Raw genomic sequence first — 26,314 nt, forward strand, 5'->3', positions numbered from 1 at the left:
AAGATCTGGATTCATCTGCATTACATTGCAAATGTGATGAGCTGTGACTGCGATTCACCCAACATAAAAGGTCCGGGGGTAAAAAAGCACAAATTGGGCCCAATCCTGATGTCACGGGCTAGACTGGCAGTTTAATGGACTGAGTAGAGTGACAAACACTCAATCCTATCAGAGGCCTGACAGCCTGACAATGCAGGAGAGGGAACTGTGATTAAACCACTCACAATCCATTTAAAGCAGAGGCGGGCCTTACATTCGGACTGCAACTTCTTTGATTGGTGACGAGTCTTTGGCAGCCAAATTTCCTCCAGAGATGAACTGTCAAAATGATTTTCCAAAGTGAGAGAGGATGAGTGGTGTGCTGGGGGAAAAAAGGACCTTGTCAGGGCAGAGAAGTAAAAGGACATCCTGTGAGGTTAGCTTTCATAGTCGATAAAAAACTCTGGTGAAAGGACATGAGAAACACCTTTCCTATGACCTGCATGGAAGTCAAAAACACATACAAAATACAAAACGGGAAACGCTGCCTTACAAGAGGGGGTTTTTGAGCAGCAATAGCAATTCACTGGCATATTTGAAATCACAAACCAATGAAGAATTTCGCCCGGGGATCAATAAAGTATCTAAAATAAAGTAAGCCTGATAAAGTATAGCTTATCTTACCTGCCCATTAGATAATCTATACCATGTGACAATTATATGGTCATTAAATAAGTCATGCATTTTATAGTGCATTAAATTGGGGCATTTATTTGCATAAATAAAATGTTTTGTTCCTTTTGAAGAGAAAATTTATGTTGGAAGAAGCTTAGGAGCAGATGGTTTTCCTCTAAAACTGCTCTGGGAAAAGTGGAATAATTTTTTTCCCCTTTCCTCATACGAACTTTCACTGGGTCTCTTATCTACAAAAGGATTTTCACCAATCTATGACTGCTCATCCTCTAAATGTGTACGTGAGAGAGAAAGGGGTGGCGGGGGGGGGGAGAGGGGGAGAAATGATTAGTAGCGAGGCTTGCGTACAAATTAACTTCTGTCAGCACACACAAGTTTTATCGCTGAAGCTCCGAAGTGCTCATGCAGTCCTATCACAGAATAGTTTCATCTTATTGCAGTGGGTTTTTCCAGTTGCCTCTGGGTTTTAGGGAGGGGTGGGTAAGAATAGATTTCCCTACAAAACAATTCTTTATTCGGCTAATATGTTTGCCGTAGAGCTTAACGACACTGCCTGTAGCTGGAGCTAGGGCTCCAAGAAAGGGTGATAGATAATGGATCACCATTACAGAGGCTGTTTGTTAGAACTAATGAGAGACACTATGGAGGTCTGAGACAGAATAAGCAGGCCAATACAGTGCTTAACCAATACTTTGGGAGTTCCTGTAAAGGGAGCAACTTAATAAAGGCTGAGGTAATCTCCATAACCTGGTCAAGTCGTATAATAATGGCTCTGATTGAGGAAGACAGGCACAGGCTATGCTCTGCGCTAATGGGAGTTTTACTTACTCAAAAAGTATTCTGAGTGCAGAAGGAAAAATGATTGGTTCAGAGAGATAACCAATCAGACTGTAGAGGAGGTAGGACTAAGACTGATTTGTCGGCCCCACCTCCTCTAGTTGCTTGGACCCACCTCCACTACAATGTGATTGGTTATCTCTCTGAACTAATCATTTTTCATTATGCCCTCAGAACATTATTGTGCAAGTAATACTCTTACGAGCATATTCTGCTAGTGTTGTGGTCTTTCTGGTCCTGGGGGTCGGTTACTGGTTAGAAGAGACTAAATGATCTTCAGATGAACAGGCAAACTTTTAAATCAACACTAACATTCATTTAAATGTTATTGCCGTCATGTGCTGTGCTGATCCCCAATGATAATCTCATTCTAGGATATTGGAGAACTTTAATATTTGCTACATTGCATTCAGTTTGTCAACCACCTTGCACTGCAAGCATATTTCAGCCAATTTTGAATATCATCTTAGCGCTTTTTGTTTTTTGCTTTTGCATAATCTCTCTGACATCTCACGCAGCCCTATGGAGATAACGCCTCTAAAAATAAATGTAACCTCTACATTCCAGCAGCCAATGTGATAAATGCCAACAGTGTAATAACTTCCAATAATGTGATCATTTTTCCATTCTTAATGCAATAAAAGTCGATACTGTTATAACATCGATAATGTAATAAAATTTCTAAATCAAAAATGTAATAACCTATTACATTAGGCACAAAAACATATTACATTATTGGCTGGTTGTTACATTTTTGGTTGGCGTGGCGGCCATGGTTGCAATACCTACCACCAAAGTATTAAAAATGATTAGGCAGTTATTACGTTATTGGGTGTTGTCACGTTTGAAACAGGATTAAAATAGCAATAATAAATAAATGCACATATCCATTAATAGTCATTTCTGACCCTTTATACTGGTGAAATGCGTAAGACGTAGTTTATTAACAGTAAAGGGAAATTCTTCCTTTCAAACATTTGATTTAAAATTACCAATGATATAAATACTGTATATTTCAGCATCCAAAATAATTCAGATTTAATGTGCTTTATAGAGAATATCGCACGTGAGAGCTCTATGCCTATTTCACTTCAGGACTAGGAGGGATATATAAGGTAATAAATAATCTAATGTTTGGACTCGAAAAACGTGCCTAACCTATTAACATTTTTGTGATCCATTCATTGTTATGGGTTTCGGTAAATAAACCCCAATAGGTTTTCGGCCGCGACTCGCTGGTAGAGGACACCGGTGATGATACATTTCTAATAGCATCTAACTAAATAATGTGCAGTTGTAGAAGTGGTATCGTATTATGGTGCAGCAGACTGGAAGGAGTTAATATTTGATATTGCCGACACGCTTAGCTGATGTGCGCGTTGACATCATCCTTGTACTCCGGCTTCTCTTCCAATCCCCGCTTTGTGGATCACTTCAGCTTCAGGACCATTTCTTACATCCACACAACGTAAGCAGTAGAAGAGGGACAGTGTACCTGACCGCATCATCACAGAAAAACACCAGACAGGAGAGGACAAGAAATCCACCCGACACTTAGGCGATCGAGCAGACGGCAGGCATTTATAAAAAAAAAAAAAAAAAAAAACGTAGCAAAAGGAGCGTTTGTTGACAGGTATGGAGAGCCTGTTGGATAATCCTATGAAAGCCGTCCTCTATCTGAAAGAACTAACCACCATCGTGCAAAACCAACAGAGTTTGATTCAGACTCAGCGGCAGAGGATAGACGAGCTTGAGAGGAAGGTAGAAGAGCTGATCGGTGAGAACCGACAGCTGAAGGACCCGCACCAGCAGCATCACTACCATCACCACCACCACCACCACCCTTCCGCGCGCAGTCCCAGCCCGCAGCCGCCAGTCCTCGTCCATCAGCACCCGGTGAATAAAGCGGCGACCCTTCCGGGGCACGGCCAGCCTGCACAGAAAGTCCAGTCCCTGCCGTCACTGCCGTCGCATCCGCATCCCGCGCCGCCTCACCAGCAGCAGCTGCAACTTGTGCCCACGTCCCCTCCATCTCCGCAGCCGGGCCAGCCGAGCCCCGAGTCTGGAGAGGAAGACAAGAAAAGCCCGTGCTGCAAGTCTCTGGTCCCCCAGACACCCACCACACTTTGCAGGTCGGTGGGAATCGCAAGGAAAGCCGAGTAAGTACATTCATTTAGTTCAGCTCAAATTCGATTAATTATTCCAGAGCGCATAATTATATTCAGTTTCACGCCACAAATTCCCAGTTATGCGTGAATTAATTAATTTTTAATAACCCAAAATATTTTTACTTTTGCACCGGGTTATTAACTACCGAATGTTATAAATAAATTGTTTCAAATGAAACATCTGAAATACATATTTTCCGTCTAGCCGACATACGCTTTAAAATGTTAAAATTAGCATACCTAACAAAACGTGCTCGTGGCAAGGATCACATGAACTGGACGTTCTGCTCTTCAGTGCTTTGCATCGAGACATCAGTTCAGTCCATGAATAGTAACAGCAGTGCAGTAATAATAAAACTTAAAAGCCTTATGGAGCATGACCCATCGTAGAACAAGCTAAGCCGTATGATAACATCGACGCTGAAATGTTCTTTTATAGCCTATGATTTTTCATGCACATTGGGATGTGTGGATTAAAAAATATTTAAGTCTTGCTTCAGCAGTTCTTTTAGTGTAGGTCAAACTGAGAAATGACCAGGGTATAGTGAATAATCGACGAGGCTTACTTTCAGAAGAGTATAATATTTCTACCTAGTGTTATTAATTTATTTTATGGACGTATTACTAGCGGTTCATTTAGAGGTGACCACTTCCAACAAATCTGTTCCCGTGCGTAATAAACTAACGACATATATGAATAGCATTTATAATGTAATGTTTTTGTAATGCAAATGCATTCTTGGATTCTTCATGCATGCCCGTTTAGATGAATGAATAGCAATTGCTTTCTGAAATAAGAAAATAAGGAAAATAATATCTTTCTGCATATACCATGTTTGAAATAGACATGCCCCTATTCTGTGTTACCTTGCTGAATAAACACCTGATTACACAATAGCTGTGTGACATTCTTTTAGCGTTGCTGTTTATGAAGAAATGCCTGAACATACACAACAGCAGCACTTGTACTATCACCTACAGATGTTTCCTTTAACTAGCCTGTTTGTTATCTTAGGTATAGTCCTACATCTCTTAAGAGTTGTACCTAACGGACGCATAGTGCATGAGAAAATGCTGGACCGGGGAAGTCAAGAAGACAGAATAGATGGACTTTGCGATGACAGTGCTGATGAATGGATTGATATTAAAGGGAAAATCTCAACTCACATACAGTGGGTTGAGGCTGCTGAAGACAATGTCCCTGGGTTCACGTCATGAACTCCAACATGAACTCAACACTCAGCTTTCCTCTCCAGCCCCTTGCACTTTGTTCATGATAGTTGAGTGTAAGATTGACCGCAGAGATCGTACTGTTGGAGACTGTTTGAAACATGTCTCCTATGTCACACACTCCTGTTCTCAGGGTGGTGGTGATGGTGGGGGGATTCTTGGTGGGCGTGTGACCTTCTGCTAGATATGGGCAGACGTGTTGGGACACACCAATGGGAGTCATGATTGTTTTTTGTGATGCTCTGCTACCTGAAACATGCGGGGGGGGGGGCTTTGTGGGGGAGTGATTCTCCCCTCTTCAGTATGTAATAGTTGTGGAGATGTAAAACCGGTATCCTTGTAATGGGCAAGGTATTACAGGGAAGGATTTCTTTTTAATATCAAAATCCCAGAATTACAGTACTTAGATTATTTATTGATCTAACACTATAAGTGAAAACCTACTTTACTCAACAGAAGCATTGTAGAAAAAAAAAACTTAATGAAACTATTTATGCTGGGTAATGGATACCTGGTATTGGTGAACGGACCATCGCAGACGTGTAGTTTTATAATGATTAAGAATTACAGACTTGTTGCACTGGATTGACAGTTTGAGTGTTAGTCACTGCACACTGTGTTATAGAGACTGAGCTACAGCTGTGAATGGGGCATGTATTATATCAGGGTGCAACAAATTGTCAGCCCCAGATTCTATAGTGATGGGAAATCCCCCTGCAAAGGAAAGCCTCATGTGAAATATTAAAATGTATCAATTATCATATAATGCAGATATTATTGAGATGACAGTCAGTGCTTTTGTAAGCCTACTAATTCAGGACACATTTAACATTGGTGACAGTGTGCAGATTCCAATCCCACACACTGCTCTGCAGCATGTGGAGAGATGTGCATAGAGCCTGCAGAGGGAACTGTCCAAGGTTCTGGTCCCTTCACTGCTGTCCTGTTCCCTAGCTCACATGACCTGCTTCAGCAGGAGCTGAAGCTTACCATTAGCAGGAGGGCGACGATAATGACACGTGGTGATAAATAGCAGCAATTTTGGGCCGGCCAGCATTGTGTTTTTCATTTAGTGCATCGATCGTGGTACTGTGCCATGTTATTGGCTTAGGGAGTTTAGAGTACATATGTATCAGTGGAGAGGACGTGAACATGTAAAGATAAATGCGAAGCCTCTGGCTTCACGATAACAGCACCTGCCAATGATGGAGTTTCACATAGAGGAGGATGATACTGACATGAATTGTCTCCTACTCCGCTCCGCTGATCTGTGAAAAATAATTGGATCGTAACAGATTGCTTTTCAAATGCTACATAGTTTTTCAACAAATGTTTTTTTTTTTTTTGGTACAGGAATGGAAGTCAGGAGGGGCTGTGTTTTAATAACGACGCCAAAAACACTATTGAGGCTCACTTTTATTTTCAACTAGGCACATTTAAAGCTAGCTGTAAGCTTACCTTCAGGAGGGACGCTGTTTTCGTTGTCTACCCAGCAAAATGCCTTCTACCTGGCATTGCAAGCAGACCTCCCTTTGCAGATTTGAGGGGCCTCAGCCTCTACACAGAACGCAGGCAGGTCTAAGCAGGTATTTAAAGAGTTTCTTGCCAGGTGTTTCAGTGGGACGTGAGGTAAGCTTGATGGGCAGAGGACAAAGATGGGGTTTAACTTGACTCACATGTGGAAAGTAATGCACAGCTGGTCCTCTGCATCCTGAGGTGGCTGCTTGGCTCAGTATCAGATGAGAGTTTTTTTGGCTTTGAAAAATGCTTTGTTTGGCTGGATGGTGAACAGACCTACGGGATGTGAAGACTGGAGAGTGGAACAGGGCGATTTTCTTACGACCCTTGGGATGGTACAGGCAGGCGAGTCAAGTAACATTCCGAATTACTGCTTTGCTCTCTAACCCAGACCAGCATGGCGTAAACCCTGAAGAGCTGGACTGTTGATCGTGGGCATCCTCCTTTTTCTTTACCGCACAGTGAACTGATTTTGTTATCAGTACAGTTACTTACACAGGAGCTTGAATCACGACCTAGAATCTCAGCCTTGAATATTGAACCTTGAGTATCAAACCTTGAATCTCCAACCTTGAATCTTTAACCTTGAATCTCCAACCTTGAATCTCAACCTTGTTCCTGGTGAGACAGCCATAGCCTCCCCATATTTCATTGAGAGGTGGCAGGGAAGATAACGGCATCATCTGCATGAAGCTAAAGCGCTATGCATTTATGTAGAGCCTGGAGTGAGCAATGGATTGAGCATCAGAGGTATTGTTAAATTAAGAAGCAAAGATCAAGTAAATAATGTTAGAGTCAGGTCTGGTTTTGACACTACTCAAGTAATTAGTGAGCGAATCTGTTTCCCGGCATTGCCTGACTCTGAATCCCTGTGTTATGGCTTCAGGCAGATTGTAGACATCCCTGGTAAGCCATGGTCTCCTCATTCTTTTGTCAGAGTGAGCGTGCCGATAATTGAATGCTTCATACGTACTTGTACTAAATAGAGCATGACAACATATGCTTCTGCAATGTAATTGTCCTTTGGGACGAACTGCAGGGAGCCGTCGGTCACATGTAATTCAGAACTGTAAATTCTGTCCTCTGCCTCGTGAATGGAAGCTTCTGGAAGCATGCTAATGAAGCCCGAGCAATACAATTAATTGAAGAAGGTGACTGAGTTTTTCCATCTCATGCCAAACTTTCAGAGGCTACCTGAAACATTCCCATTGTTTAAGAAACTGAATCTCAGAAAATAATAGTGTCGGGATAAGAAGTCCCCCTCCCCCCCCCGCTGAGATGGTGTCCTGAGAGGGCACGCTGGGAGACATATTGTTCTGAGTGGCCCTCTTCGTCGGATGAGAGTCCGAGTGCGTGCTGAGAGCGGCAGTGATCCTTAGGGGCTGTGAAGACTGGGTGAGAAAATATGGCATCGGCAGAACCCCCCTGGTGTGTTTGTCCGGGAACAGGCTGCAGCCGTCACGAGGGACACACCTCGATGCCCCGAGCCTCCCGCTCTTCCCCAAAGGCTCCCCTACTGTTGATGCCAGGCTTTGTGTAGGGTGGACATTCTGTTGGGTATCCCTGCTTCCCCTTCCAGCCCTTTCTCTGTGTACTGTTGTCCATTCATGTGGCGCCGTGGGAGACCAGCCCCTCATTTACAGATCAGTTGGCAACCCCCCCCACCCCGCGCGTCCTTGCAACCCATGATGTCTATGTGCCTCAGCTCTGGTAAGCTGGCCCTCATACAGTGGGACTGCTGAGAAAACAACAGCAGGAGCTCATGTTTCCCCTGAGGGAGTCCTCTCTGTCTGATCCATCCTCGGATCTGCAGCCCACGTCGACCTGAGGTTCCCCGGGCTGGCCGGGGTACACAGTGCTCCGATAATTACCCGTTATGAAATGAGTCACATGTGCGTCTCACCACGACGATCACACTTTACCAAAGCTGTAACAAAGGCCGTTTCCCACAGTGAAGGAGATGATTCATTCTCGCCATCCATTGTCGGATAAGAAGATGTCAGCGCCTGTATTGTTCTTTTGTTGCACAGTCAGAAGTAAAAGATGCATCTCTTGTCCCCATTAATTTTGCACCTTGTTCAGCCTGTTATGACAAATGGCATAACCTGTGTTATAGGGGCAGAGACGAGGAATATCACATGTAGCAATTTCCACGTTCAGCTTGCCAGTGGTTTCAGCGGTGGCACACAATGCTGTTATTCATACTCAAAAGCTGTGGCCCCTTTTAGCACACGTTCTGCTTTTATCCTTTGATTTTAGTTTCCGAGGATCGTGACGGAAAGACAGCAGACTTTCTTTTGTTTCCCCCTGTGGTTAACGTCAATAGTAGATTTAAGACTGGGAGGTTGTGAAGGAGATGTGTAGATGTATAGAGGAGCAGTGGCACTGAAATAAAGTTGATGTCCTTCATCTTGTTTTGGAATAAGAAAGAAAAGAATGAGAGAGACGCCGTTACCCAGCAGACAGAATTTATTAAGGTTGGACGGTTTCAGTCCTTTTGCTGGATTTAGAGACGACTTTTGATTAGTGATTTTTCTGTGCCACAGCCCTGGTTTCTGTGATGACCCATGCGAGTTAGGTCATTTCCTGGCGGTGACACAAAAAAAATGCATCATTAAAAACGAGGATGAGACACATTTTTTAGATGTTTCAAGTAGCCTGAAACAAGCTCTAATTGGCTTAATAAAAAAAGAGTGACGAAATACAGAAAAAAGGAAGGAGCTGATTTATAAATCTGCCTCTGTCTCATGCTCTGGTGCGTAAGCATCATTTCATTCAGTAATCAATCATATCAAAATGCTCACAAACTCAAAATCCATAATTATGCTAATACTAATGCATGTTGCTGCATTGCTGTTATGAGGCTCACGAGCACCACAGATCCATACCGAATGTAAGCTTTCTTATTATTCAGATCACTGCATCATTGCAGTACATTACAGCCTCCTGGCTCTAAGGACGATACTATTAATCTGGCATGCAGGCTTTGCTCCTGGGATCCTGCATTCAGACAGTATCACCTCTCATTGTCAGATAAAAGAAGGGAATTTGGGCAAAAGGGTTAGAACAGAAATGCCCAGGTTCATACCGTAGGATTTTGGGGGCTGCAGTGGTCCACTGAGTAGCACTGTTGTCCCTCTACTGTACGGTTGTGAGATTAATTACTTGCAGTGTGCGTTCTACAGTGGAATGCCATCCCATCCCTGACATCAAAAAGCTCTTTGATTCCTGTGATAGGCTCCAGACTCACAAAGACCACGTAATAGATACAAGGTTATGGAAATCAGATGGCTATCTTATTTATTAACAAATATTGACATAAATAAAAGCATTGATATAACTAGTGAAACTTACGTTGGTGTTTAAATTCCGTCTGAGCAAATTCTATTGGATCACAGCTGCCAAGACTTTAGCCTAGCAACAACATCAAATAATCATGCAGCGAAAAATAAAATATTCATTCCCGCTTTACAACAAGACCCACTGCTGCTTATTGACAAATTCTGTGGTTTTAGGTTCGTTATTTGCAGCTAATTCCCTTAAAGTCATATTGACATTTCTGCATTTATAATAGTAAGAATTTCAGTCTCTCAGTAGCAGAATTGGCTAAAAATGAATCAATTTTAACCTGCATATTGTAGTTAAGGAAACCAATACCGATTACAGTTTTTAAAGTAAGACATACCTTACTACCTGTGCCTTATAAACCTGATCATCAGACATTGTAGTGTTTGGGCTAAAACTGATGTGTAAGGCAAGTAACATGCAACAAGGTCTCCTGAGAGGACAGCCTGTTTTTTCTGACAGGTTTTTACATGTAACTTTTTCAATCCTAAGCCATCAACACACATTCTGTAGCTTGTCAAGGCCAAGAAAAAAATGGCAGTATGTGTGTGTGTGTGTGTGTGGATTATGTTTATTTTACATTGTGGGGACCAGATGTTTTCCATGTTCTTATAAAAACCTTTTATGTTGATGTTGTGGGGACCATTTTTCAGGTCCTCAGAAATATCTCTGAATGCAATCAAAAACTAAAGATGACAAAAGTCTCGTATTTTATTTTATTACTTATGGTTAAGGTTAGGGCTGGGTAAGTGTTAAGGTCGTCATGTTGGGATTAGAGTTTTCCCCATAGGAATGAATGGAGAGTCCCCATAACGATATAATTACAATCCTGTGGTGTGTGTGTGTGTGTGTGTGTGTGTGTGAGGGCAGGGGGGAGGAGGGCGTTCCTAGTGGTATGTCATGCTCTGGGACATATATCTCTGTTATTCATACCTAAGCAGACATCTGTGCCAGCTGTGGTCTCCAGACCCTAGCTGAACTGTTCCTGCCTTAGGGAACCTCTCTCCCTCTGTGGCTCCGCTCTGGTAAGCCCCCACCCACTCAGCCACATGACAGCGTGGGCGGCTGTTACATCACGTCTTGCCGGTGGGAGGGGCCTGGTCTCTCAGCGGCAGCCGTTCCCGATCTGTGGCTAGGGATCAGATGAAAAATGGGGAGACAAGCCGAAACCCTTTATGCGTGTTGCTCCCAGTATGGGGCAGATCTGGGATCCTGAATCCCATGTCTGACGGCAGTGATGTCATTTCCAAGTTCTCCTGCGGAGAACCCCAGGATTCTCCTTGTCTAGGCTGGTTTAGGTGGCCTCTTGTTCTTGCTGAACACTTCAGACAGCTGGGCCACACCACCAGATGGTCAGAGTTTATATTCTAGGAGGTGACTGACATTTAACAATTGTTTCTTTGAAGTTGCAACAATGCTATTAACTTCATTAGAACTGTAACTCCTGCTAGATCGCACTGCGCAAACATGTTTGAGCTTGTAAATAGAAGTTTTCCTTGGCTACAGAATTTAATGACACATAATCAAACTTTGGAAAAAAAACCAAAAAACTGGTGAAGGATTACAAAGCTTAAATGTGTCACACTTATGGACTCACAATTGCTCAGTGTTCAATCTGCAACCTTTTCCTTCCTCTTGTCACGTGGGCCATCGGTGAAGTTTTCACACCAATATCTCCCACCAATTTCCCATCATGCCCCATGAGAGCAAGAAAGCGCTGGTGAACATGGGGGTCCCTAGGGCCGCCTCCAGCATTCTGAGGGGCACCCATCACAATGCTGTCCTAGAGGCTCCCAGTGAGGAGAATAAATCAAGCCCCCCACCCGTTGTCAGTGTCCTTATGGTTCTCTTTAACGCTGCCTCTTCTGGCCCATCCATGGTAATGACAGGGCTTGCTCCTTTGGCCCTGTTGCGGAAACAGCTGTGCGGGGTTGGCCTGGGTCAGCGCGGAGCGGGCACCTTCCCTGACGTCAGCCATAAACCTTTCAAGAAAGCTTAATTTATCCATGAGTGCTGTGGAGATGGGGGGGGGGGGGGGTCAGCTTACCAGTGGGCTCAGGGAATCACTAGTCCAATGCACACATACCTGCCAGCACGTCTTGGCACGGCGACAATAAGATGGACCAGTGTCACCACTGAGGCTGCACTCGATGCACCTGAAGGACGACCACATTTTAAAATTAATTGGGAAGCGCATGAATATATCTAGGAACGATCTCAAGCATCTCAACGTAAAACCAAAAGCGCAGCACTTCCTTCTGCCTTGGGACTGTTTTGACAGACAGATTAATAGACCCAGAAAAGAAGAAAACAATGCTTTTTCCCCCACCCTACAGAAATATATCTTAAAAGAAGGAGGGTTATTATTTTAAAGACTTAAGTGCCCAGTCTCATAGTCGTCAATAAATCTTGTTGGACCATTATTTTGCTGCAGGTTTTAAAAGTTCCCATGATTAAACCCTCAGTCTAAAACTAAAATTGTCTTATTTTTCAAACACATCATGGTTGGTGGTAAAACTACATAAGTGTTTTGATTTTGGTTCATTATTTTTGTCATTTCTGCTTTGTTTCTTGTTGTCTAGGCAGTAAAAGCTCAAAACAGATATTTCAGGGAATGGTGCGAATTAGAAAAGAACAGCACAATGTTTAGCCCAAAAAAAAATCTCCTGACTGGTACAAGAGACTCTTCTAAAACAGTTCACCTGACTGTTTTGCATAATATTTTTCCTGTGATGCCTAAAAAAAAATCATGGAGGTCCATTTAAAAAATTGCTGCAAATCAATAGCACTGCATTTAATTACTACCACTGAAATGCATCAGGTAATTAATGGTACATTTTGATTTCCATGTAAGCCTCTGCACTCCATCTGGATTACTATGGTTTGCATAAAGGAAGACGTGTCGTGTAAGAAGATCATGTCATACAATCATCGAAAGTAGCAGATGAAATAAATGTGTGGGAAAAAAGGTACTTTGACATGAAATATCATAAAAGCAAACAGCCTTCTTGTGTATAAAACCTCAGCAGTGTAACATAAATAATAGAAATAAAACAGCGATTAATGCAGTAATATGTAGTAGAGCATCCTAATTATTTATAAATTTGGACTTCCTGTTTGGACTGGTATTGTGTAGATTGTCCACAGTGATAGTTTCAGTAGCTGAGTATTTGTCGGCCTTGGGAGGACTGTTTCATCTGGCTGTTACAGGGAGGTGTAAGATGATCCTTTGGACTGCTGGGTCACCTCCATGGCTTTTAACATGATGGGGATGGCAAGTTATAGGGACGTCCCCTTTGCTGTAGGTTCTGTTCGCACATGCTCCAACCCTGCAGGGGGTCACCTTGGGAGGGCATGCGGAGCTCAGGGCGGCGATTGCGAGGCGGAGAGGCCGTTCCGACACATCAGGCGCGCCACGCTCACATGCTTCACACTCCATCTAGCAGTCCAGCGACATGCGGCCGGCTCTCATGTCCTTCAATGAGAATGGAGATGGAGCGTAATGTGGACTCCGCTTCTGCTTGCCGGACAGCCAGCTGACTCGCCCCTAATCCAGGGTAAGCGCTGCCTAGGCTGGGGTCAGTTAAAAATACCGTTAAACCGCTGTCCAAGGATGCCCTTAATTTTCCAAGGGGTTTCATTATGAAATGCCTGTATGCACAGATGGAGCCACATTTCCGAGCAGGGTGGGCTTAGAAGACAGGGGGCGGGTCCCACCGTCTCGGCCTCGTCCCGCCCCCATGATGTCACACTGCTGGAAGCACAGAGGCCGACAGGGATGGCAGAACCGGGTCTAAGTCTCAGGCCTCCTGGCACGGTAGAAGGCCTCTTGTCGACAGAGCGGCGCTCACTCTCAGCTAGCCCTCGCTGGCTAATGGAGCGTGACTGGTTCTGGCCGCAGTTTGCTCCGATAGGCAGCCGGCCGACAGCCGGCAAGCTGTAGAGACCGGGATCTTGTTTTCCGCTCTGTCTCTCCCTAAGTTTGTTTTTTTTTTGCTGTTATTCCCAACATTGGCAATGTGTTTTTCAGTCATTAAGGCTCTGAGGCAGTAGGTGGTTCCCTGGATAAAGATGAAAGGTTTTAAATCCCAGGAGGGGAACTGCACTGTATGTATAATAAAGCAATAGAATAAATAATAACTGATAATAGAACAAATTCTCTGAAGAAACTGGAATAGGACTCATGGAACAATGGGGAAGACACTCCTGAGTTAACCCTGGGGACTCGTGGAAGATGACAATGAGTCTTAAGACCTTAATAAACATGCAAGAACATCTCTCTGAATTCAGATGTTATCCAATAAACAAAATAACTGACAAGACAGCCACATATAAACTGAAATAAAAAAGGTAATAGAAGTATAATGCCCTAATTTCCAGAAGCATTGAAAATATTTTTTCTTATTCTTTTAATTATGAATGCCATAATCTCCCTTTTGCTGTAACCTAAATGCCAATTTCAACTTCCCGTTTGATAAAAAAGCTGGAATTAAACAGGATACAAAGGAAGATTTAGCCCAGCCCTTAAACTAATGACATTACCCCGGACCCACGATTCAACCAGCTGAAAGCGTGACTGGGCATGTAGGACAATGAGATGGGGCTTGTTCCCAATGTGGAAGCGAGCCGCGATTTCCAAACGCAATTTGCTCCGTAGTGATACAATTTCAAACAAATAGCCCAAGACTAATGCTGCTTTTATGTGGCTCTAAATGATGTATTTTTGGCCCTTCAGTTTTTATTAGGTTATTTAAGTCTGATGAAGTTAATGGGAATTTTGATGAAAGCCCTGCCAGTTTGCAAACAAATTGTGCCAAAGGGCCAACACCTTCTCAAAGCTAGCAGTAGGCTCTATGGCCCTGGATGCATCTCCCTCACTGTCCTTGTGTACAGGAGAGGGGGTGTTGAAGGCAACTCACAAGCTATAATAGTTTTAGGGCTGTGTTAGTTCTCAGAATATCACTCATTATTTGGTTCGCTTGCTTGTTTTCCAGGCTTTTAAAAGAAAGTGCTTAATAAGGCTCCTTATTGTTTAGCAGTGCGCTGTGGGTGGGTGACGGGGAACCTTCCTCGGAGGTCCGGAGATGCCATTAGGAAAATACGTGACATAATAATACTGCATGGGGAGACAAGCTCCCCCCTATGGCTGCCGGTGATCTATTAAGGCATGTGGGGCGACCCTATCTCAGAACTCCAGGCTGTGAGGAGACAGCGTGCACGGAACTCGACACAGGGTGACAGTACATTCCTGACTGCAGAGACATAAGCAGAGGTGGATAGTTCAGATTCTGTAGAGGACAAGCTAGTAAATAGCAAACTAGCTCATCTGATGTAGGTTGCATTCATCCATCCATCCATCCGTCCATTATGCAACTACAGACTTGTGATAAGCCCGGATCCTATACCAGACAACACCATGGCTGACATTCAGTAATAATTAAATATTAATATTAACATAAAAGATAAAATAAATAAGCAAGCACCACAGCATCAAAAAGAAAAAGACTTGCATTTAACCAGGTAATCACCTTTGCTATGGCTTTGGACAAACACAGGCCAACAATTGTCCCAACCAGAACGAGAGACAACTACAAAACACTTCAGTGAAAAAAAAAAAAAATTTGGTCAAGATTTGCAAAACATACAAAGGGCTCTCAGGTTAGAAACTCTGTGTAGCTTCGGGGAGACATGCAGTTTTGGGGAATTTACTCACAAAAGTAACCCATTACAGACAGAGGTGGGTTCAGGTCCAGAAAGTACAAATCCAGACCAAGGTTTTGTTTCAGCTAGCCAGTTGAGTATATAGTCCCTGGCACAGAGTACTCGGCTAGTTGGCTGAAACAAAATCTTGGTCTGGATTAGTACTTTCTGGACCTGAACTTTCCACCTCTGTAATGGATTACTTCCCCAACACTGAAGACATGACATGAAAAACACTAACCAACATTACCCCAATATGTACTGTTCCATTTAAAATCATTTTAACATATCAAAAATAGTCAGGTTCGGGAAGACATGAGAGACGCCAACATAACCGAGAGAATCTAATAGTAGCCTATATAATGTTTTATTTATTTAAAAGGGTTTTACCATACGAAATGCTTAGGTGATAAATATATTCTTTCTCTTCGGGAATGCAAATCTACGCTTTTAGGCTAAAAAATAGGTCCGCGCATCATCGCCTGTTGCGTATAAGCAGAGGAGGCGCTTCTGGCGCAGCTGGGCGGACGGCGCCACGTTTGGCCGGATGAGCACGGCCACCCCGCCGGGCTCATCTGCAAAGCCGGCCGTTATGTGATGTTAGCGTCTTTCGCGTCATCCCGAAACAAAACGACTGTTTAAAGAAATCTACTGATAAAATAATTTTAAATAAATAAATAAAAGAATGCGTATTCCATAAAAATATACTAAAAATACATATTACATAAATATATACAAACGTACCACTACGAGTTATTTATGTGGGGCGAAAAATGTAAAAATGACTCAGGGGCTGAAGCGAGCGGTGCGATAAAAGTTAAAAAAAGAAATTCCTTTTTTTATTTCTGCTGTGTAAAGGATATTTACGTCCGGCATAAGCGCTTCTCCGACAGGGACATTTACGGCCCTGGTACAGAGGGCGGCCTGACCTGTCGGTATCTCCTAGCCACATGCGTTTGGACGCCTATTTTGTCATTTTCCGGACTGCCGAACCTCCAGTGTTTTTCGCACCGAAATCGCACCCAGCCAAGGTTAGCGACTCCGGTCAGCTGGCTGGAGTGAGATTTTCAAGTCTACACACGTATTTACATGTATGTGACAGTTTTATTAACCTCGTAAATAGAATATATGGTTGTATGGTTTAAACTACCCCAACCCTTTTGTTGTAGCTAATTTGAGGTTTATAATGGAATAATATATATTTGCTGAAAGCGTGAATTTTACGTCACTGACTTCGCCGTCCAAAGTAAAACTCCATTGTTGTGTTACAGCCATTAAAACATTCATACAAGTATAGCTTGTTAGCAGTATAAATTAGTCACATTTGTCCTCAGCCACCAGGGGGACGCTCTCTGTGTGCTTTATTAGCCAGTTCCGCTAATATGATTTTCTATGGCCGAAGCCCGTAGTAGTGCGCGGTCCCTGATTTCAGGGTGTTTTACTCTGACCCGGAGCCTGTGGGCGCTGGCATCACTCCTCCACTCTGCTGTCATCATGTGCCACGGGTTTCTGCGCAGTGACTGCAAGAGACGGAGAGGAGAAAGCGGGAGAGGAGGGGGAGAGAGATGGAAAGGAGCGGACAGCACACGGGAGAGATCAGTGTGGTAAATTGCCTTTTTCTCTCCCAAACCCAGGGTCCCGGGAGCGCGCAGTCTGTTTTATTAGCCGTGCCCCGTACCAATGTGGCTAATCTAGCGAATCCCCCCCAATCCATTTCAGGGCACTCTGTGTCCATCAAGGAATTGCTGCTGTGTGTGTGTGTGTCTTGAGAGGTTGGAGGACAAGGCGATGAGGTGACCCGGGGAGTCTGAGAGCTGAGAGACACATTACAGTGTCCTTATCCTACGCTTAATGGGCCAATTTAAGGACAATATCCAAAAGGGCAGTGAACACCGACATTTAGGCCATCGACCCTATTAATGAGTGCTAATCTGTTTAAGTCCCATACCTCAGCTATCTCGTGGGGCAGAGTCAGAAGGACAACTCCAACATTGCACAGTCTCAAAACCCAAAGCTGATTAATTAACAGCTATTTAGAACAAATGTTTACATAATTAAATATATTAAGTGTATTAAGTACATTAACACGCTTACCTGATTACATTTTTACACACTATTTTTGACACTGCCCCCGCTTGTATTTGGATTAATAAATGAATCATATGATCAATGTTTTAATAATGATTTTATTCGAATTATTGATGTACTTTAGTAACGGGCGGTCTGACCGTCCACGAGGCCAAGTAGATAAGATGGCAGCCAAGGCTCCCCCATGTGGTTAGCGAATGACACGCACCAAAAGAGCATTTCCTCAAAGGTGAGTCTTTGCGATTGATGACTTCTGAGAGTAGAAGTGTGTCCATTTTGGGAGCCATGTGGCCCGGGGTGCCTACTGCATGCCCCCCCCCCCACCCCATACCTATTCTAAATGTCCCCTGTCTGTCCAAGGTCGTCTTTGGCTTTCCCCGGGTCCTGAGACGGCTGCTGCGATATTGGAGACTCACCCTGTCATCCTCCGCTCCCCTATTGCTGTCATTTTTCTTGCCGTTTACCTCGTTGCCGAAGGAGACGTGACATCATTGAGGTCTTCAGCATTTTTGAGCCAGGGCCAAACTCGGATGTGACACTCTGTAAATCCTACTAAGATGGTGCCTTCTTGAACGTCAAGGTGTTTGTTTCAATTTAGAAAGTGTCTTATAACCTCCTTTCTGCAGCATTGTTTCCCTGATTTGTGATTCTGAATACGAGCTGACTTTATGGTGCCGGGCCACAGGCACCATAACTAAGTCAGGAGAAAACACGGTAGAAGGTGACGTGATCGGTAAACGATTCATATTTTCCCAGCAACTTCATCAGAAGACGGTAGCCTGGTGCTGTTGGGACAATTTAATATTTGTTGACGAATACAAATTGCATTCATTTATTTCGTTCTATTTCGCTCTTAAATTTAGGAGGGGGGTTACAGTTTTGAGGGAAGTGTCCTTGATGTTATCAGCTAAAATATTTAAGCTACTGTCACTTGATGTCGTAATGGTTATGGAAGCGTGCTTGTATTTGAAAGATCAGTGGTTTGAATCCCTGACCAGCAAGATACCACTGAGGTACCCTGAGCAAGCACTGCTCCCCAGGCTCTGACTTAGCTGCCTCCTGCCACGTCACGACGTCACATATGGGTTAAATGCAGAGGATTCTTTTCGTTGTTGTGCACTATGTGCCGTGGTGTGTCAACAATGACTAGTCATTTCTCCTCACCTTCAAATAACGACGGCTTTGTCCTTCTTACTTTTCTGCTGTCTGCAAATGATTTGTCTAACAGCTTCTTTCTGATAGGAGTGTCCAAATGATGTGAAAGCTAATACATGTTCTCTAATATTATTATTCCACAGGAACCAGACAGTCCTCCACCAATTCTGCTGCCCAGCTCCCGATGCTCCGGAGGCAGAGGTCTCCAGCGTCCCCACAAGGTAAGGGATGTGTGCTTCCCGGCACCGCAACCAGTCAATGTCTGTCTTGTTGCTGACAGATGTGTCAAGTCGCCCGCAACTGCTCTCATCGTGTCCATTTCGGAGTGGTTGTGAGTCTCCGGTCGCCGTGTGCCAGCGGTGTCCTGCGGCCGGGATTACCGCTTTGCGCGTGACAGAGTCAACGTCCTTCACAGATCTCACATCTGAATTTTAGTTCCCTGGCAGTCTGCTTCGCAACTTGTGTGGCAACAGCTTCTAAGGTGCATTTAGAGAACCGGAAAGCAACTGTATCAAAGCTTTCGAGTAATTGTCTAGTCCTCAGTTTTTTTGAAAATAAGATTTTAAAAATTCATAGCTGGGCTCATATGCCTTAGTCATCTTGAAATTATGATTATGTTTCTAAATTATGATCCACTTATCTGGAAAAGAGATGTTCAACTGCATATTACAGACAATAGGAAGAAACAGTCTTTTAAAGCTGAACTTTAATTACTGGAAGGAAAGACGTCTAACGTACTGACACTTGGCAAGCATACCCAATAAAGCAGCAAACACTGGTGGGCTCTCATTGAGAAATATTTCCTTTATACTCTTTTGTTACATTTTGCTATTAATTCCTGGTTTTTCAATGCCCGTGTTGATCTACGTAAGTTCAAGATTGCATACATCCATCCATTCCTGAAAGATATTAGTCACAATGTTTAAAATATACCCTTCCAGGAAATTACAGTATAATTCATATTTTACAGCAAAGATTTATGATGTAATCGTGCCCTAGCACAAACGATTAAGATGCAATTAAGGCGTATTCATTTGTGCTGATACCCAACATGGCAATAGGAAGTATTGATGAGCAACAACTACGCTAACTGCATTTGTTCTTGGAAGGCTCGTATAGATGACATATTCCTTCAACACCCCCACCCTCCCACCTACCAGGCCCCCAATCCAGCGTCAGGCTATAAACAATCAGATGCTGTGCCAGAATTGACACATTTTCTCCAAAAAAAAAAAAAAGAGCAGCAGTTGCTCATTCTGATATTTTTTGTGGTGTCTGGGCACCACAGAAAAAGCTATTTATTAGATAAGCTCAGGGTAGCCTATGACTGAGATCGCATGATCCTCTGCCTGATAATCCAAGTTAAAAAAGAAAGTTCCGAACCCACTTTATAGAGGCATACATTTTTTTTTCTAACTGCTCAAAGGCTGATTGGTCAATGACAGTCATGTGACTGAGAACTCTTAGGTAACAATGTAGCCTTCTGTACACCTGATTTTTCAGTGAGCGTAATTGGCGCTGGGTCTCTATCGAGGAAGTCAGGGAATGCGTGAGGTGGAGAAGCTCTTGGCCCCTCGTCTCGAGCGACGCTACCGGCCAGCGTCGGTCAGCTTTCCTCGTTGGGTTCGAGGCTGCTCGCGTCCCGAGGGAAGCCCTGGGGGGGCCACACCCAGAGCAAACCACTTCAAATGGAGTATGCTGAGCAGTTTGCGGATCACCGGTCGCAGCTCCGCCCCCTCCCACCTTTTCCACCCCCTTCCATTGTTGATGTTTTTAATTTCAGTGTTGTGGACTATCTGTCAGAGGTCGCAGTCTTAGAGCATAACATATCCCACGACTTCCACTCCGTCCACATCCTTCTCCATCCTGGCTATAGCACATCACAGTCATCTGACACCCCCCCCCCCACCCCCTTTGCAGCCAAATGTGAAACCAGTGGTTTACAGTGATTCCCATGTGGTAACACCATGGTGACAACTTGCAGTGTGATGGGTTTACCAGACGAGTAACGTTACCAAAGGACACTGCCAGTGTCTGTTTACGCGAACCTGGAAAGATCGGTCCCGCTATGAACGGCGTCCACTTGGTGTATCTACACCTACTTAAAACACTTAAAAGAGTCACAAGTGGTCGAACCAACAAAACGTAATATGAGAACCACCAGGCTACTGACAAGGTCTAAAACCTTCTCAAATGACCCTTGGTATCAGAGTTAAACCATACTTTGCTCTATCTGCAATTTTTTTCCGTTTTCCTTGAAAATGGGTTGATGTGTGTGATAGTTTTGCCATTAGTGCTTATATGAAGTCACAGGGCTATAAATGTGTGGCAAAGATTGAAATCCATTATGTGCTGAAGGAAGCCTTAGCACAGAGAAGTAATGAGTCACGTTAAAGTAATATGTGTATTATTGCTAATAATTCTAATCTTGGGCCCAAAGGTATTTGCTCCATGAATAACAGTCATGGTGTTTAAATTAGGTTGCACTGTGAATCATGCAGTATCAATTTATTCTCGTGAATAGAATGTTCAAATAAACAAATTACACGCAAGCTGTTGCAAAATTACCATTTGGTTCCAAGAAATAACATGTCTTTTTCATAGATTACCCAAGCCCCAAATAATCGGGTTGTCTTATGTATTGTAAATGAGTGGGAATAAGTATCACTTGCTTTTTGTATTTTTAGTGCTTTGACGTTAGCCAGACCATTTTTACATCTCACGTGGCACTTTATTTTGAGCAGCTGTGTTGTGTATTAAAATCCAAATAATTTTTCTTTGTCTGCAGTTGCGGGATCACAGACTTACTCCAAAGTTCAACAGGAAAACACAATGCTGTTGTTGCTACTCTTAACATTTAGTCAGACATTATTGAGAAATGGGTGATCAGTGATCATTGTTGACGAACCATAGCACGTAGTGCACAACAATAAAATGTGTCCTCTGCATTTAACCTATATGTGACATCGTGACATAGCAGGGGGCAGCTAATTCAGTGCCCGTGGAGCAGTGTTTGGGGGTGGTACCTTGCTCAGGGTACCTCAGTGGTACCTTGCTGGTCGGGGATTCTGAAGACACTGCACACATTATATCTACTGAGGGAGGGATGCCCACATTATATCTACTGAGGGAGGGATGCCCACATTATATCTACTGAGGGAGGGATGCCCACATTATATCTACTGAGGGAGGGATGCCCACAATATATCTACTGAGGGAGGGATGCCCACATTATATCTACTGAGGGAGGGAGACCCACATTATATCTACTGAGGGAGGGATGCCCACATTATATCTACTGAGGGAGGGATGCCCACATTATATCTACTGAGGGAGGGATGCCCACATTATATCTACTGAGGGAGGGATGCCCACATTATATCTACTGAGGGAGGGATGCCCACATTATATCTACTGAGGGAGGGATGCCCACATTATATCTACTGAGGGAGGGATGCCCACAATATATCTACTGAGGGAGGGATGCCCACATTATATCTACTGAGGGAGGGATGCCCACATTATATCTACTGAGGGAGGGAGACCCACATTATATCTACTGAGGGAGGGATGCCCACATTATATCTACTGAGGGAGGGATGCCCACATTATATCTACTGAGGGAGGGATGCCCACATTATATCTACTGAGGGAGGGATGCCCACATTATATCTACTGAGGGAGGGATGCCCACATTATATCTAGAGAAGCATAAGCACAAGGTGACCTTTCCAGCACATTTTTTTTCGTCTGTTTTATTGAGAACAATGCAAAATTTTACACCCAGGTTGCCAGAAATATCCGGGAAATAAAACTGGTCCTGAATTTACTAATTCTGCCTCTGGAATATTAAAACACACTTATTATATCAAAAAGGTGTATGTTACGGGTGTATTCAAACCCCAGCTTGGTGACTGACTTCATGTCGGGTGGGGGACCCCTTCCGTTAGTCTGCATGCGTATATGTGCACAGAGCCATTGCTCCAAATCCGGGCTTCCCTGACAAAATGTCACCTTGGGCCCCCGCTTAAGCGGGTTGGCACTTTCAGCCTTAAATCTAAAGAAATACGGATCCCTCCCTCATTAAATTTTGGCAAGGAGGGGCCCCTATGAAGTGCTGCCCCCCTTGAATCTGCCAGGGTATCCATGGCCCTCTGGCACCCTTACATGTGCCATCTGGTGCTTGTAATGTCCGTGGCTTTGTGTCACGAGCTGGTCCTGGCGGGCTGAAAAATCACGTCACTCGGGCCACTTCTTGGTTCATCGCTCTTCCATTTGACGTCCTGCTTCCGCAGGAAGTAAACCGACCAGTTCAGCTATTTGCTCTTCCTCGTTCACATGGCAACTCAAGGGCATCTAACAGACTGCCTGATTAAAAACCGACATCTGCTCATCATCTGAGCTCAATATTTGACTCATTCAGTGTGTTTTATACCTGTATGCACCAGTGAAGTTTGCCTTAGACATTGCCCTATACATGTTGCACTTGTTAAAAAGTTGCCTTTAATTGCTTTTAATCATCTCACCATACCTTTGGAGACTAGTGAAGCTGCTCTCACCGTTGTCCAAATGCCTTTAATTAGGAGGTTGGTGTACTGATGTTGGCCCGTTGGGGTTAGCCTTATGATATTAGGTCCCAAGGTCTCAGTCTTCTTACATGACCTTACAATCTCATATAACCCCCTCTGTGGTGATGAAGCCCCCTCTCCAACTTTATGTTCAAAATCGAATGAGCAGACCAGGCTTCTGGTGTGACAAAGGTGCAAGATCTACAGAGAGCTATAAATTCACTGGTCAGACAGCGAGAGCACTTTGAAAACCCTGGGTCTAGCTTGCACAAGACTTCACATACATTTTGGTCCTTCTCCTGTTCTCCCTGTTGTGCCTCATAAAACTCATTAAGTTCCTCTGAGACCTGATTTTTAGTGTGGAGAATATCTCTGGAGATGTAATTGGGTGTATAAATATGACATTGCAAGTACATTAAATGGCTGAACTGAAGCAGCCATTTGCAGTACAAATTTAGCACTGAACATTTTCTCATTGCTTTTTTTTCTGAAAATGCATTAATGTTTACCAAGCGTAAAATTTGGATATATACTTTATCATTACACAACAACATTTGCTTTAAAATCCACTGAAAATCTCTTTACTTAGCAAATGATGGATGTTTTTATTACTTTTTCCAATATAATAGATATAAGAACATTTCTGAACCATATTTGCCTGTAGGACATTGAGTGTGAGCTGAAGAATGACTTGCATGTTTCTGATACAACTCAGATATCATGATGAGTGGAACCGAGGTGCCAGGATGATCAGTTCCATTGCCATCCCACGTGTCGTGTGGCTTTGCTGGGATGCAGAGTAGATGGTCATGGGTGTCGTCCTTGGCTTCCCATTATGAGCTGCTGGAATCTGGGCCCTGCCCGTTAGTCTGCGTGGACGCTGTCCACTCGATGGGACTTTGATGGTCTCACATTGCCTCCTGTGCCACTTGTGTTGAGTCTATTAACATACTCTGGCTCGGTGCTGGTTCCTGGAGTCCTGCCGAAGGAGACACATGGCTCGCCTTTCAGGTGTTTCTCTTTCCAAGGGAAACATGCGTTATTATCTGTGGTCTCCAAGGCATTATTTACAGAAGGTGTTGGTAACACTTTTCTTAAGGCTATGTATTTAGTAATTTATAAACACATTCTTAATGCATTACAATGCATCCATAAAGCATTATAAACATAGCTATAAATATTTATCAAAAACGCATAACACTTTATAGCCATGTTTATTACGCATTATGAATGCTTTATGAAGCTCTTATCTATAATGCACTATGGATACCTTCATAATGCAGTACAAAGCAACATTAATGCTTATACTGACCATTATAATGCATTATAAAGAATTTATAGTGCATAATAGATGAGAGCTTGATAAAACATTTATAATGTATAATTCACATGGTTATGTTATGCCTTTTGATAATTATGTATAGCCATCTTTTTAATTCTTTATGAATGCATTATCATTTGTTATGAATGTGTTTATAAATGACTAAAACATGGTCGTAACCCTAACCCTAACCCTTACTAAACTGTCTGAATAGTAAAAGAGTATTGCAAATGTCATTATGCAACCCATGTTTTCAATTTTAAGCCTATTTTCTTTTTTTTTTTTTCTTTTTTTTTTTTTATATTCCCTCCTCCACCCCCCCTCTGCGGAGGACTACTTTATCTGAAGTAATCTATAATTTTAAGCCTATTTTCAAAAGATATTGGACAATAAAATTCAACATGAGTAAATGTGCCCTGCAAGGGTTTTCAGTCAAGGGTGTTTCCAAATTTTGATGGCACTGTGAGCTTCACTATTGGGCAGTGAGTAGCAGGCATTTGTTTTAACTTACCAAATAAATTTTGATTACTTCAGCTAGTCTAAAGCCAGATTTTTTTCCATTTTGAAAGATTTACAATATGTCATTATATATCACAGGTAATTCTTTGGTTAGTGAAGGCTCCATGGCTTTTGCACATGTTCAGGTGGTAAGAAAGAAGAATTAATTATCCGGTACTTAATATTCAAGCCTGTTTAGTTGACCTCACAACTACATTGTTACAGTGTGTGGCTCAGTGGGCTAATCCTGTGTGCCTGTAATCTGAAAGTCACTGGTTCAAACCCAGCCTCAGCATGTCTGTGGGTCCTTGAGCAAGGCCCTTAACCCCCAGCTCCCTGGGTGCCGCTACAGGTGGCTGCCCTTTGTGGGCAACTTACTCTACAAGAGCAAGTTGAGGGGGATATAAAGACAGATTCCCCTCAGGGATCAATGAAGTATCTATTATTATTAAAATCCCAGTGACCAATTACACTAATGAGACCAGGCATCTTTTCAGACGGGGACAGCCCATCGTGACCCGACCCGAGGAGATCCTGAGGAGCTAGAACCTAACAAGGCCCAGTGGGCTGATCCCCAGCCTCTGCCATCTGACTGGCTGTATCCTGCGGTGCGGTCATGAGTGAGATTCGGGCTGTCGTCCCCGCTGGAGCCAGTCAGCCTCAGCAGTAACCAAGGCGACATGAGAGACAGACACTAGAAGCACATATAGCGTTTAGCATCGATCTCCATTTTTGTGGCGCCGCCACCAGTTTTTACAGTGAAGCCACTGACATTTCCCAACATTGACATTTGTGTTGTGTGCAACCAGGCGTGTATTGGTGCCTCTTTTGCAGCAGTGTGGGTTGCAGAGCAGGCTTTGTTAGCGTAATTACTGTCCCTTCCCAGGATGTAACAAACTGAAGAGTACGTTTCAGTACCGTGACGTGAAGGACTAGAGGAGACAGTGACTGGAATAGAAATAAGCATTGCACACGGGACGGGTAAAGATACACGGCAGACCGTAAGCTCACTGATGCACGATGACAAATTTGAAATATCTGATAATATAAGACCGAACATTTTTCACTGAACGTCTAAACAGAATCGTCAAAATTGGTTCACACAAATGACTCAGGATTTTTTTCATTGGCCACAGTGACTTGGGTGCTTATGTTAGGGCTTGGCAGTCCCATCAAGAATAGGTTGTAGTCTGCCCCTCACAGTATTCTGGTAG

At 43.4% G+C, this 26,314-nt stretch overlaps 1 protein-coding gene across 4 annotated transcripts in view; it reads left to right on the top strand.

Annotated features, from left to right (window-relative positions):
* Window positions 1-3,144: 3,144 nt before the first annotated feature.
* The window catches only part of LOC111835854 (IQ motif and SEC7 domain-containing protein 3-like), a 114,253-nt gene continuing 91,083 nt past the window's right edge, over window positions 3,145-26,314 (top strand). For 2 of the 4 annotated variants that reach the window (XM_023796566.2, XM_023796567.2), the window contains exons 1-2: window positions 3,145-3,668; window positions 18,857-18,934. In XM_023796566.2, coding sequence (XP_023652334.2) covers window positions 3,145-3,668; window positions 18,857-18,934 — 602 coding nt within the window. The remainder of the gene's footprint in view (window positions 3,669-18,856; window positions 18,935-26,314) is intronic. The other 2 variants (XM_072709891.1, XM_023796568.2) reach the window with 2 other exon arrangements.

Source organism: Paramormyrops kingsleyae, chromosome 1 (genome assembly GCF_048594095.1).
Source record: "Paramormyrops kingsleyae isolate MSU_618 chromosome 1, PKINGS_0.4, whole genome shotgun sequence".
NCBI classification, from domain to species: Eukaryota; Metazoa; Chordata; class Actinopteri; order Osteoglossiformes; family Mormyridae; genus Paramormyrops; species Paramormyrops kingsleyae.